The sequence below is a fragment of the Heliangelus exortis genome, chromosome 21 (genome assembly GCF_036169615.1).
Source record: "Heliangelus exortis chromosome 21, bHelExo1.hap1, whole genome shotgun sequence".
Classification (NCBI taxonomy): Eukaryota; Metazoa; Chordata; class Aves; order Apodiformes; family Trochilidae; genus Heliangelus; species Heliangelus exortis.
The window spans coordinates 6,245,070-6,259,409 of record NC_092442.1 but is presented as its reverse complement, the minus strand read 5'-3'; the positions used below and the strand labels follow the sequence as shown (position 1 = coordinate 6,259,409).

The following is a 14,340-nucleotide window of genomic DNA, read 5'->3' as shown; positions in this document are numbered from 1 at the left end:
GCTCTCCCCAGGCTCCCATGTGTGCCTCTTGCCTTGCAGTGCTCCATTGCCCATCATAGGCACTCATCTTTGCCAGGAACCATCCCTGCACAGACCCAGCACAGCCTGCACTGGTGCGGTTCTCTCGCCGTCGCCTGGCCAGGCTGCGTCCTGTCGGCATGCAGCTGGGCTGCGCTCGCACTGACAGCTACATTAAACCTGGAATCCTGAGGCAATAAAAAAGAAATTAACTCTTATTTTTTTTTCCTGTCCTAACGGGATAAGCAAATGTAAATGTGTCTGTGGGGAAGTGAATGAACCCCCGTTCTGAGGAGAGACCTCGCGCTAACCCCCTTCTCACTTCCTCAGTTAAAAGCTCTGGGAGCCTCGTCCCAGTACCTGGGAGTAGTGTGCCTGGGCTCGGTGACAATGACCCAGGGCATCGCTCTGCCAAGGGACCCTGGAGCAGTGGCACTGTGTGTACAGAGCACCTGGGTGTGCCTCAGTTTTGCGGAGAGGCCCCAGCACCACAGCACTATTGGGTGACATGAGACACAAAAGCCTGGAGGTGGCCGTGGCGTTGTAGCAGAGGAGAAGGTGTCTGACAGGGCTCTGAGTGCATGTCCCAGCAGGACATCCATGGGGCTGTGTGGTGTTGGTAGGAGCTGTTATTCCTGGCTGGCTTTGCCAGCAGGAAGCAGGCAGTAAATCGTGTAAATGATCCTGGTGGTGCCGGTGCTGGGAGATGCAGTGCAGAGGAGGAGCTGCACCCAAGTGTAAGGCAGAGAATGCTCAGACCCACTCTCTGCAGTGCTTCCTCTGTGCTGCAGGAGGATACCAGAACAGAAACACCAACACCACCTTCTTTATTGGCTTTTTAAACACTCTGCAGGGTGCTGCACATGAGAGGGTGCTGCCTGGCTGCCCCAGAGCTGCTTGGAATTGCATTGCAACAAGATCCAGCTACCCAGGGAACCAGCTTGGTCTGTGGGAAGCCCAGGGTGGAAACCTAACATGTCCAGTGCAAATGATAGATGTAGCAAGGTGCTGCAAAGCTGTAAGGAGCTGGGAATGAAAGGGACAAAGTGTCAAGGGACTTCTCTCATGCTCAGAGGGTGGTAAGGGGCTGCTCTGCCTGGCAGTGCTGCCTGAGGGTCTGGGAGCAGGCAGATGTAGGGGTGTTCACACAGCGTTTTTCTGACACGGGGTGCCAAGCCCTGCGGGAGTGGGATGCTCCCAGTGCTTCATCTGTGCTGCTCCTTCACCCACCCCTGCCCCGCTGTGGGTCCAGGTCCTGCCCATCATCCTGCTGCTGTCCTCTCCATTCTCTTCCTGTTTCTTTGGGAATAGAGGTGAGAGCTCTGCCAATGTGTCTCTTCTCCCTTCTCCTCCACCCTGCCCCACCCACCTGGCTCCCTCGGCCACCTGGGAACATCTTCTGCACCAGTGGTTGTCGCCAACACCCCTGTGTGCCCGTTCCCCAGCAGCTGCAGATGTTCCCCATGTTCTGGTGCCCCGCCTAATGCCTTCAGCCTCTGCACCTCCTTCAGCCCAGCCCAGCCCAGCCCTCACTGGTGGGGCCCCACCAGTGCGATGTGACCAGACTCAGGCAGCCCAGCCCAGTTGCCAGCAGGGCACTGGGAGAGAGCTGAGCCTCCTGAGCCCCATGCATCTCCCATGGGCAGAGCTCATCTTGGAGGTGGCCCAGAGCAGCCCTATCACATCCGGTGCTTGTCTCTGTAGCCTGGGCTGGAGGATAAACTATCAGGGCTGTGGGGCAGTGGATCATTCCTCTTATTATTTTCTTCTTTTGCAGATAGGGGTCGTGGAAAGTTCAGTTCCTTTTAACCCTCGCAGCTCTGTTTATTTTCCAGCTGGTAGAACAAGCGCAGCGTTTCCCATTACATCACAAAGGGCCTCGGACAGATCCCTTCGAAAAAACGTGTTGCAACTGTTTATTTTTTTCCATATTTAAACATTTCTGACAGCCAGACCTGGCTGAGCCAAGTGATGGAGCTTTGTGAATGAACCCAGCTCCTGGTGTCTGTGCACAGAGGGCTTTGAAGGACCTCTTCTCCTCTGCAGCGTGCAGGCTGGGGCTGGCTTAGGGACGTGGGCGACTCTGCGTTACATGTGTGCTGATTACGTGCCGGGCTTTGATTAATGGCTCCTCATTCTGCCTGGCTCCCAGGACGCTCTTGAAAACAAGATGTTTCATTTCAGTGTGCTTTCCTGGTACATTGATTCCCGTAAATAACCCAGTGCAGGCTCTGTCCACCTGGAGCAGTTCAAAGAGCTGGGGGCCTCTCTCCAACCCTGGGCTGGTCACTCCTGCACCCCTGTTGATGTTGGCTGCCCTGCGCTTGTTGGTGCCCCAGAGGTGTGGGGTTGGAGAAGCAGCCCTCTTCACTGCCACCAAGGAACAGATCAGCCCCAGTTTTTTCTATTCTCTGCTTTCATCCCAGTTCACCCACTAAAAAAACCCAGTTTGAGTGCTTTTAGAAATAGGAGGGTGACACGCAATCTGAGGCAGCCTGGCTGGCTGCAGTGCCTCCGTGCTTGTCGCCTGCTTTCCCTGTGCTTGGTCCTCTCTTTGGTGCTGGCTCCTCCCCAGGGATACAAAGAGAGGGGTCCAGGGCTGCCAGTGGCCTTGTGTTCGCACGCAGCTCCCCGCACATCGCTGCTGTAGGAAGGTGACACACCACCGAGGCAGCTTTGCAGGTCACTTGCAAGTGTTGAAACTGTGGCCAGAAGGAAAACATAGCTTAACCTCCCATAGCTGGGGTTTAACTAAAAAAAAAAAACTGAAAAATCTGTAGCATGTGGTTGCAGCAGATAACATCCAGGCAAAGGAGAGGGTTCCCCAGGCTGGGCTGGAGCCCCCCTAGGCTGGGCTGGAACCCTCCCAGGTGCCTCTTTAGCCCCAACAGCAGAGTGAGGGATTGGTCTGTCCTCCCAGCAGGCTTTGGAATTGAGTAACAAGCATCGTTTCTCCCATCTGGAATGATCTGGGTTCCTGCTGGCACTGCACGAGGAAGCTGCTTCCAGAGCGTGTGCCGGCTCAGGGGTGGCAGAGCAGCAGGAAGGGCAAGATCCTGGGATCCACCCGCATCCAGGGGGACACGGGGGTGGTCGGTGTGAGTGCGGGCGAGGGTTACAAACCCTCCCAGGTCCGGTGCCAGCGCAGCTGCGGCCGGAGCCCTCCCGGTGGGGTAGGTTAGCCCGGCGGTGGCTGCCTCGCCTCGCCTCACCTCTCTGGTATTCGCTGCAGAATTGCAGGCAACTCCCAACGCATTCCAGCCCCAAATTGCTCACGTCTCTCCTTGTTCTCCCAGGGTCTCAGTAGATGTGTGGGCGACGCTGGCTGACTTCTGTAACATACTGACCACAGTGAATCAGTCGGAGGTGCCCTTGTACAAGGACCCAGATGACGACCTTGCCCTGCTTAGCCTGGAAGAGGATCGGCTGCTCTCGGGCTTCATTCCCCTGCTGGTCGCCCCCCAGGAGCCCTGCTACGTGGAGAGGACCTCGGACAAGGTCAGCAGTAGGCCAAACATCCCCCCTTGATTCCTCCAGACTTTTATTCTTGGGAAGTTTTCTGTGCAAACGGAACATGATTAAGTCATTGAGAAGGGTGTTAAGGGAAAATATCGACCTTTCAGCCGCTGACATCCAGCTCTGTGTCATGAAAACCCCTCTCGACTTCCTCTGGTGTGTGTGTGCTCGCTGGCATGTTGTATATACGATCATTTCCTCACTTGTTTAAATAGTGCAGCTTGTGTTGGCAGTGCTCTCAGTGCACTCCAAATGGTTTGCATCATGCTTAAAGCACCCTCCCCCCTCCCCTCGGCCACAAAACTCTGCCTTAGGAAGGCAGCCAGGACTTTTTTCCTTCTCTAAAGAGGAGAGTGATAAATAGGTGACTAGAGAGAAGCAGACACCATGTGTTAACGTACAAAAGGCTTTTAGGAATATGAAGCATTCCCCACTGCCCGCTCTCTATTTTCCTTTCTTTGCTCTAGGAGCCCATTCTAGCCTGAACTTTCCTTTGGCTGTTTGTTTTTAGAATAATGAAATCAGTTCCCTTGTTGATGTGGGGTTTTGGGTCTGCTCTCTGCCACCACCTGGCCAGAAGGGACTTGGGGGCTGCACTTGGATAACATGTCTGAACCTGATGGGGGATGGAAGAGGCACAATGGCATTTGTTTTGCACACCCTTGGAGGCATGACAGGATAAAAGTGGCTCTCAACAGTTTCCTGCTTGGAGGTGGAATCTCAGCACCAGAAACATTGCTCATCTGGGAAGCTGTGGGGTTGCCTCCCCGAGCATTTGGTGCTTGGAGAGGAGAAGTGGGAGATACAGAGGCTGGTTTCTGTGGACAGCCTGCATGTGACAGTGGCAATTTGCCTTCCCATGTGCCACTTCTTGATACTTTCCTGAAATGACAGTGAGAAATTTAGGACCTTTGTCACAGAGGCACCCAAGAGGTGCAAATTCTTGTTTCACTTCTCTGTCTGCCCCAGCCCGTGCTCACTGCACTGCCTGCAGCAGAGGAGATGGGAGTCCCATTTAAACTGAGAGCTCTCTCTTTTTGGGGAAGCACCTTAAGTCCAGGGAATCACTGTGGATAAATGGAACTTCGAGGCTCTGTTTAAAGGGCTTAAAATAACAAGGATGTGGTTGCCAATGCTGCTTTAAGGAAGCCTCTTTGCCCAGTGCATGCTGTGGCCTGAAGGGGGTCCTGCTGGGGACAGTCCCAGTGCCCCACTCTCTGTGCAAGAACACCCTAACAGCCACAAATCAGAGTCCCCAGCAGGCAGGTGAGGTGTCTGAGGAGCCCCATGACTTGTTCCAGGGGGTCAGGGTTCCCTGAACTCTGCCTCTTCCAACCACACACCAGTTTATTCAGAGAGCCATCTGCCTAACCTGCCAGGCACTTGCGCTCACGTGTGTAAAAGAAAAGATTTGTTTTTGTCCTGAAGCTACACCTGAGCTTCTGAGTTCATTTTTCTTGCTGTTGTGGCTCTAGTGTTGTGCTTCTTTTGTTTAATGAACAAATTCTACAACAGCACTGGTGGGAGCTGGTGCCCATCCCAGCTCAGCACCAGCCACCCAACCACTGGAATTATCAAGCTCCAGAGGCAAAACATACCCTAGAAAGAAGGAGCCAGGCCTGGATGTGCCCCTCCTGGGCTGGTTTGTTTTTTTTTTTTTTCGGTTTTTTTCTGTCTCTGTGGGTGTTGTTTGGTTTGAAAGTAGCTGACTTTGGAACCATGATCCCACCCAGCAGGCTGGGGTGTTTGCTCATGTTTGTGCAGGTCTGAGTCCCTGCTGTGTGCCAGTTGTGTTGTGCCATCTTCTGGCCTCTTGCCTTACGCACCAAGCACATCTCATGGAGCAGATGGAGGAGCTCATCAGTACCAGAACTGCCTTGGGCACTGAGTAGAAGCAACAGGTTCTACAAGGTCTCTTCTCAGTCCAGTACTGACCAGTGTTGTCATTAATGGTCAGACTGGTGTGATGGCAGGTGTGCATATTCACTTTGCAGAGGACACCCAGTAAGATTAAGGGGAGAACAGTGGGATAGAGCAGAGGTCTCAAAAGCCTTGCTTCCAAGAAGGACCTGGAAAAACTGGGGCTTTTTATTCTAGATGAAATTCAGGGAAAATGCAGTAAGCAGAGAAGAGAACAAACTGTCCTCTAGCTCGTTGCTGAAAGCACAGGAAGGAATGGGCATAAATTGCAGCAAAACAGATTAAGACTAGACTTCAGCAAAGGCTTCATACCTTCAGGTAGTTAAGCACTTGAAAGCAGCCTCCTTAAGCAATTCTGCAGAATCTTTTCATCCTTGAAGATTTCTATAAGCAAGCTTGGGTGACTGTCTCAGGAACAGCTTGGGTGGAGGTGAACTGCCTTGGAAAGAGAGGCAAAGTGACCTCTTTGGATGCTCCTACACCATTTTCTGTGCTTTTGTGAAGCTATAGAAAGGGACTGGAATGGTAACTGCGTCACTGCAGTCAATTGACTGTCCTGTTCCACAAATCTTCTCCTTCTGCTATATTAATGACGTGAATTATCTGACCCTGCAGAAGTGGGGTGTTGTAGAAGGCAGTGCAAACCAAGCCAGGAAGGTTTGACATTAACTCGTATGCCTTTTACAAATTACTGTGAGCAAGGTACAAAAAAGAATTTTCCTGCAAAAAATCCCCCAGTCCCACTTAACTGGGGGATCCTTGTGTGCAGCCCCCTGCCCACTGTCCCTCCCTGCCCTCCTTTAGCATGCAGAGCCTGGGTGAAGCTGGCACCCCAAAAGAGGCAGCTCTGAGCTGTTGGCAGTGGAAGGGCATGTACCACATCCAGCCACGTTGCAGGAACTTTCCCATTTGCATGCTCCTTGTTCGTTACCGATTGACTGAGCAGCAAGCAGGTGAGAAATGGTGTATCTGTGCAGCAAGAATTATTTCCAGGACTGTTTTTTTGTTGCTGTTAAGCAGGAGTTAATTTTTGCACCCCGTTTCTTTCTCTTGTGTTCTCAGTCTTGGCCCAGTTTCCAGACTAAGTTCTTGACTTGTGCTGTTGAGGCACAATAAAATGTATGGCTCTTTATATGGCAGCCTGTGAATGTCTTGTGGGCTGGCAGGAGGGTTCTGGTATGGCAGAGTGGCTCTGGGATGTTTGATGTGATACCTTTCCTGTCAGTTGCATGGCTAAGAAGATACCACTAGCTTTTTACAGCAAGGATATAATCTCATCCGATGCTCCAGATTCTTGCCCCATGCTTTTGCACCATAGTTTTTTATGTGAACTTGTAAAATTTGGGAGGAAAGGAATCTGCTGAAAGACAAGATTAGAGGCTGTTGGTCTTTAAATGGTATTAAGGTAATTGACTCCACCAAGAGGATGGTTGTTTTATAAGCTACATAGGACAAACACTGTGCTTCCCCCTTCTTTTTCTTCTTCACATCCCATTTAGCAGATGGACTGCAGTATTCAGCCAGAGGTTTCTCAGCGAGTTTTTGAGCATTTGGCCTGGATCTTATTTTGAGTGAAAATGTTCTGACTCCATTTGTTGCCATGAAGCTGTGCATTTGGATTCCTGCTGGAGCCAGTGTGACACTTAGAGCTTCCCTTCATCTCTTGTATTGTCATTGAAGCTGTAACCAACAAAAGCTGGCTCTAGGGTGAGCATAACTTGGTGATGTTCTCCTGGGTGTATGTTGGGCAGATATCCATTGCAGCTTATGTGATGGAACACCATCGAACATACCAGTCAACAGCAAACTATGCAGCCTGGTGCCTGAGCTGTCAGGATGTGTCTGCAGCATTTGCAGCCCAAGGGGACACTGCCAGGAGCTCACTCCCCCCATGTTGTACCCGAGGTGAGAGCAGGGACCAGCAGCATGGTTGGGTTGAGGTGTAGGAAGGAGGAAGGTAACAACTGTGGTGTGTAGCACTGCTGTGGGGGACTTGTAATGGAAAACACTTGGGCTGCATTGAGGTTAAAGCAAATCCTAGTGATGGTGGATCTGAGTTGTGCATGGGTCTGTTCTCGTGCAGCCCTGGGAATCTGGGACGTGTCCTTGTTCCGTCACCTCTCACTGAACCCTGTTGTCCTGGGAGCGTCCTGCTCTGTGGTGGCCCCATGGCTGGGAGATGGCTGCAGATTGCCCAGCATGGAACAGAGCAGGGAGGCTCCTTCTCCTCAGTGCAGGCACATGGCATCACTGCATGCCTGTGAGCTCTGCATCGAGGGCTCTGCCAGGGAGATGTGGAGGAGAAAGTGTTAATGTCCCTTCCCACAATAAACCTCTCTACATGGGGGGTCCTGAAACCTGAGCCTCTCTCTCCTCCCCCAGTCCTGACACACATTAATAAAAGGTTTTTAAATGCCAATAAAAAGGCAGCAGCCCCAGCTCACTAGGTCCAGGGCCCAGGGTCCTTGGGAAGGCACTTCACAAATGTGTTTTTTGCATTTTCAGGCTTTTGGCTGGTGAATAAGATTGAGGAGAAATACTCCTTCCCCTGATAACAATACAGTGAGACGCAGGATCAGCAGTGTGTGGATTAAAACCAGACGGTGCATGATTAATACATATGCTTATAGGGCTAGTCATTGTGGTTCCCTCCTCTCCAACAGAAAGGCACTTTTTTTTTATCCCCTCATGTGCACACTCATGTGTGGAGTGGACTGTCTCAGATATTCACCACTCAGCTAGTCTCAATCCTGCCTCACCTTACCAGGCAAATGAAAGCTCTAAAATGTGAGGCTCTGGAAAATAACAAGCAATATTTCACTGCCTCAGACCTGCAAACTGGGTACTGGGTGGCTCCTCCAGCTCCAGGGTGCCCAGTTAGCTTCCCACACTTAGTGCCACTCTTGTTTCACAAGTCCTTGCTTCCTACTCTGCTCACTACTCACCTGTCACTGCAGATAGCCTAAAATCCAACCTTTGTTCTCCTTAGAAAACACAGCTTTCTTTCCTCTTGTCCTGTCCAGCCTAGGTGGACAGTCTAAATCTGACCTTTTCTCTCATTGCCCCAGTGTGCTGTAGATTTGCAGGCCCTTTAAATTAGGTATTTAGGAGCCTCTCACAGGAGTCTTGGACTAAAAGTTGCTTTGTTATTCACTTATTTATGGTATTTAAGTCTTCCTAACACTTGCTGATGTGTAGTCATATCTGATGTTTCTTGGAAAGGCAGCCCCAGGTTTAACAGCCCAGGAGTAATAGGTGTCCGAGTGATCAGGCATCTAAATACCAAAAGTTTTGTCCTTTCCCAGACCTGTTGCTTCCTGGGATACCAGAGATAAAATCCACCTTGCACTGGCTGCACTAAAGTGGTTTTGGGAGGACTTCTTGCAAGAAATCAGAGGAAGGGTAGCAAGATCAGGACTCTCTTTTGTAAGCAGAGAGAAAACCCCAGTGAGCAAATATAGCTGTTTTCTCAGCATCCTTTCCATATTCCCATTCCATAGCCTTTGAACATCTCCCTCCAGCTGGCAGGCAAATGCACTCAGCCCATGAGAGCGAAAGCTTCCAGCTTGGAGTTTGGTCCAGAGAGGAAAAGGGAAACTGTGAGCAGAGATCAGAGCCCTGAGTAGGAGAGTCCAAGGAGAAGTCATCCTTGAAAAACTCCTTCCATTCCTGCCTCCCTCGGTTTCCAAACAATCAGTGAAAGATCCCTGCCACAGGCAGCCCCGCTCGGAGCGGGGACTTGGCAGGAGCTGGCAGCCCTGAGGCGGTGGAATTAGAAATGTTTTTATTTTCTGACCAGTATCTGAACTCCATCCCAGCCTCGACCTTCCCTTTCATGTGGTGCCTTTGGATTGTAAAAAGTAATTAGGCTAAATTACAGGCCATGTTGGAAGGTGATGTCATTGGGTGGTGGAGGAGAGGCTGGATTTTATGCCACCATGAAGGTAGCATACAGAATATCACCTGCTTTGAACTCAGCTGTCCTTGGTATGTCCTTGAACTACAAGTGACAGGGACTGTGTGGACACCATGGGAGCTTTTGCTGGGTGTCACTGGCACAGTTTGCAGTGGGAAGGCTCAAACTGAGTCCCAGTTCTTGGGTCTGGGTGGCAGAGGAGGGTTTACTGGTGTTTGTTGTGCTGTTTTAAAATGTATCTTCAGAGAAACAGGCATGAGTGCTGTCCTAGTGACTGCTGCTGCATCTTCTAGGGCTGTGCAGAGCACTTTCCAGAGACGTGTTTTGTTCATTTATCATTTGCTCTTGGTTTTTAATCACTTTTTAAGCTAAGAGAGTTTTGAGCATTTTCTTAAAACTGCATTTCTCCAGCTGAAGGTGAAGGGAACTTGGGGCAAACAAGCGTGAGGACACCAAATACAGCCCTGGAGAAATCCGCAGTTTGTAGTAATAGCTCAGGCTCTTAAAAAAGGGGGTGGGGGTTTTACCAAAAAAAGAAAGAAAAAAAAGAGAAGGGCAATAAATCTAGCGAGTGGAATCTGAGGGAAATTATCCCATCTGGAAAACTCCAGTGCTGGTGCTGCTGAAGGCTTAAGGAGAGATGGGGATCGCAAGGAGAAAACCCTGCAGTCTGAGGATGACAGGCTGCTTAATTGATGTCCACTGCAACTGGTACTCTGCCAGCTGACGTTGGCCCCCTTCCAGCCTGCTGTAATTTTGGGGGCCAGGTGTGAAGCATTTCTGTTCCATCTTGTTCCCAAGCACCTACAAGAAGTCTCACACATCTCACTGGAGGCTGCAGCCCTGTAGGAAACAGCTGTACAGGTAGAGGTGAAAGGAAATGTCGCAGCTGGGCCAGGAATATTCCCCCGTGTCTTGCTTGGGGCTCTGTTTGGGGTGGGGGGTTGCTCTCCTCCCACCTTGTGCTGGGTTTGGGGAGGTGGCTGCTGTCACAGGCACACCTGCCTGTCTGTCAGCAAGGTGCTTTGAACATCAGGGAGCTTCTGGGAAGAATGTACAGGTCAGAAACCCCCCTTTTCAAAGAGGAGCCCACAGTGGGGTGTGCGTCAATCATGGAAGTGGGGAACCCAGCTTGGGAGAGCCCCAGATGCTAGCAAGCCAGGGGAGCTGTGGCCATCTCCTCTGGCAATCACAGGGAAATTTCCAAGGGAACATGAGTAGGTCTTATAGAAAGCACCAAGACTTGATTTTGAAAGGCTGATAACCCATTGGGATCTTCAGCAAATTCCATTTCAATTGCTTTTAAGAACATGTGTTATTTTCTTCTTTCACTTTCCACTAATTGAATTTTGCTGTAGGTTGGGAAGTCCTCCAGTGCTGCTCTCATCCTGATCTATAAATGTGTCCCTCATCCCTCCATTTTCTTTCCTTGAGCTGAATAGGTGGAGTGAGACATGTGGAGTGGTCTCTTGGGCATGGTTTGGATCCCTGGAGTCAGGCTCATGGTGCTTCTGGGCTCTTGGCTGCCCAGGCTCAGTGTGCTGCTCTGTCAGCTGCTGCACCAGCTTGTAAGAGATAACCACTGTGCTCTGCTGCTTTCCTCCATACCCACCAGACTTCCAGTGTCCCTAAGCCTTTTCTCCTAGAGGCATTACTTTGCCTTTAGCTGTATTAAGCAGCGTGGTGTTTGCTTGTGAGTGGACAACGAGTAATTTTGAGGTTTTTGCCTTTTGGTGAGTTGTACTCTTGAAAGATTAGGAGGATAGAAGATGGTGTCTAATCTGCCGGCTTTATCAGTAAAGGTTTTCTTTGTCCAGGTCACTGAGCCTATTGTTAAGCAGCGTAAGCCCCAGCAAGCTTCCCCATGGCCCCACCGGGACTGCCCTCCTGTTTACGCTGACATTTTAAGACCTCTGTTGACCAGATTTTAATCCAGTCCATATCCTGTGCACTGCAGTCTCTGGGGCTTTTCATGTCCTCTGGTCACAGCCAGGCAGAGCACTCAGGCTGAGGACAGCTGCCTGCCTGGTGTTGCAGAGCCGTGCCAGCGAGCTGCAGGAGCAGTGTTGGAGGCAGCAGGAGTTCAAAGCTCTGCAGCTCCTTTGCCACAGCCAAGCATTAACAGGTCCCATAGGCTGGCATGATGAGGAGGAGGAGCAGATCTAATGGTGTCTCCAGTCCAGCACCCCTCTGCAGAGCTGGGGTTCTGCTTTGCCTTGTTCCTGAAGCTGAGAGCTGGGGGGTGTGAGGTGAGGAACCACCTGCCAGCATGTTAAGCTCCAGTTACACACGTTCTCTTCACGCTCCTTTTAGTGAGCCTGAGAGTGGCTTTGTGGTCTGGACGCAGCTTGTAGGGAAGTTTGAGGTGCTACCTTCCAGGCAGCCTCAGCTCTTGTGGGGGAAATGGGAAGAGAAGAAGCAGCAGCTGGTGGAAACAACCTTCCCTACCCCTGAGATGCCTCTTTCCTGGCATGCGGAGGAGGTGAGCAATACTCCAGTGCACAGGGAAGCAGTGGGGGATTTACCTAAACGGCTCATGATGTTTCCATCCCTTCCACCCCTGCTTTCCCCCAGGCTGGAATCCACCTCTCCTTCTCCTCCAGGCTCATTTTGGACAAGGTGCTTTGGCCACTGCCTGGGCTTCAAATGAATCAGGCAGCCTGGGTGTGAGCTGTGCACATGTATCAGCATGTGTGCAGCTCCTCAGTCAGTGCTGCACAGTTTGGCTTTGGTGTCTTCTGTGTTTTTGGGAAGTGGGATGTGATCCTCAGCTCAAGGCAGATCCTGACAGCATAAATCAGCCTTGTCCCTTGCGTGGTTTCAGGTGGCATTGGAGCTTTTCGTGTGGATCAGGTGACACTTGTTGAACATCCTTGCTTCTGTCATTGTAGGGCCAGGTTTATGTAATGAGATGGAAAACTTATTGTTCAGTATTTTTGTCCTAAAAGCTGCCTCTAGAGGTTGGGCGCAGACTCCTGGGAAACGGGAAATGTCCTATTCAAGAAACTCACTGATCACGTGTGTGTTCCCCGGAGTTGGCATCAGTGGAGTGATCTCGAAAGGAGTGTCGAGCCACGTAGCCTTGGGTGTGCACTGCAGGCACCCTTCAGCCCCTTGGGGTTTTTCAGTAGGTAATGGCCTTGCTTTTGCCCCACCAGTACCCCAGTGGCACAAAACCTGCCACTCTTGGCAGGACTTCAGGCCCAGATAGTGCAGGACTCTGGCTATAAAATCAGTTTTCACCATAACTTTAATGTACTCAGAATGACATATTAGAGTCCAGACCTCATGGAATTTGCTGATTAGTCTAAGTATATTGAAAGGCCTCATTAAAACACCATTAATGCTGGATCCCCTCCCAATGAGCCATCTCTTATTGCTACCCAGAGATACTTGGAGGAAATGGAAAGGCTGCTCTGGCTGGCTGAGCTGGTCCCTGGGCATGAAGTGTGGCCTTGCTGTGGACAGTCTTTGTGGTGCTTCTTGTGTGTGGGGTCCCTGGGACCCAGGGTTGCCTCTTTGCCTTATGCTTTTCCAGCTGGATGTACCATCACACTCTGGTATTAAATTCAGTCCTTGACCCGACTCTTTCTCTCTGCCTGTGGCTTGGCTTTGGGGGTGACCCTGTTTCATGGCACTATTTTGTCTTTGGCCAAGTGAAATGCTTAAAACATCCCTGCTGAAGATGACGGTGGTTGTGGTATCCACCAACACAGCTATTGGAAGGACCTCAGGAAACCTGAAAAAAGACCCAATTAATAACTCCTCATTGTTATCCTGAATAAGAAAGATCCACATCCTGGGAAGCTTGCCAGAGAAGTGGACGGGGTGGAATGCAGGGAGTGGTCAGCCCAAATAACAGATGGGGATCTACTCTGTCTCTACGGGAGACGGAAGGTGACCTCTGTCATTGAGCTTGGAGTCTGCTCCCCACGTTTCTGCTCCCAGCTGGACCTCGTGTTGTTTTTGTGGATGCCAAATCCGTCTGCCAGCGCTGGGCTGAGTCTGGGCAAGGATGGAGAGCCCAGCTCCCACGGCAGGCTGGAGCTGTAACCCTTGGTGTCCTCATGCTGCCACATCCCAAATCAAAAAGAGAAGACACTACCGTGGTCTTATTTATTGTTTTCTTTTCTCACCATCATTGAAGGCAAAGCACTTCCCAGGCATTAATGAACATATCTCCACAACACGTTATGACAGAAGGAAAAGCAATTTCCTTGCTGGAGATTGGCAACAGAGGTACGCGAAGCTGAGGGACTGACCCAGGTCCCACAGGAAACCTTAGCTCCAGGATGGGAACAAGCCCCTGATACCCAGGATTTCAGGCCAGTGCCTCAGCCTCAAGCCACCCGTGTCCCTGAGGAAAACGAGGGGGTATTAAGGGAAGGTTCACTGGGAAGTGCTAAAATTCTTCCCAAATGTAGACCTCGCGTGAGCAGCATTGCTGCTGCTCTGGCTGTATCTGTGGTGGGACACTAAAAATACCGCATATTTAATTCAGATAATTTAATCAGATTTTTTTCACCATATGCATTTGCATATATTTCCTTAAACATAAGATAAAACCCATAATTTATTTAAATTAACAAAATCTGCTGTAACATTTCGCATACCAGCATTTTACATCAGGCATTTGCTCCACCACATGTAACAAATATTTGCCTATAAGTTTATATGTTATGAATAGTGACAGTAATAGTATTTTTTTCTAGTCATTTTATTGATTTATTTTTTTTAACATTCCCAAAACTTCACTGTATTTGGGATGGGTAGATGCATGTATAAACACAAATTCTAAGCATGAAGACAAATGTGTTTTCTGAGGTCTGAGAAGTTATTGCCTGCCTGGGATGCTCAGTTTGTGAACAACGGAACAGATTTACATTTTGGTTCCGTATTTATCTTAAGCATAAGTGATGTAATGTTTATTATAGCATCCGTTATTGTTGAAGGAAAGAGATTTATGGCTA

At 50.2% G+C, this 14,340-nt stretch overlaps 1 protein-coding gene across 8 annotated transcripts in view; it reads left to right on the top strand.

Annotated features, from left to right (window-relative positions):
* SMG6 (SMG6 nonsense mediated mRNA decay factor) overlaps nucleotides 1–14,340 on the top strand; it is a 111,043-nt gene that overhangs the window by 59,129 nt on the left and 37,574 nt on the right. For all 8 annotated transcript variants that reach the window (XM_071765599.1, XM_071765600.1, XM_071765604.1 and 5 more), the window contains one exon: nucleotides 3,315–3,516. In XM_071765599.1, coding sequence (XP_071621700.1) covers nucleotides 3,315–3,516 — 202 coding nt within the window. The remainder of the gene's footprint in view (nucleotides 1–3,314; nucleotides 3,517–14,340) is intronic.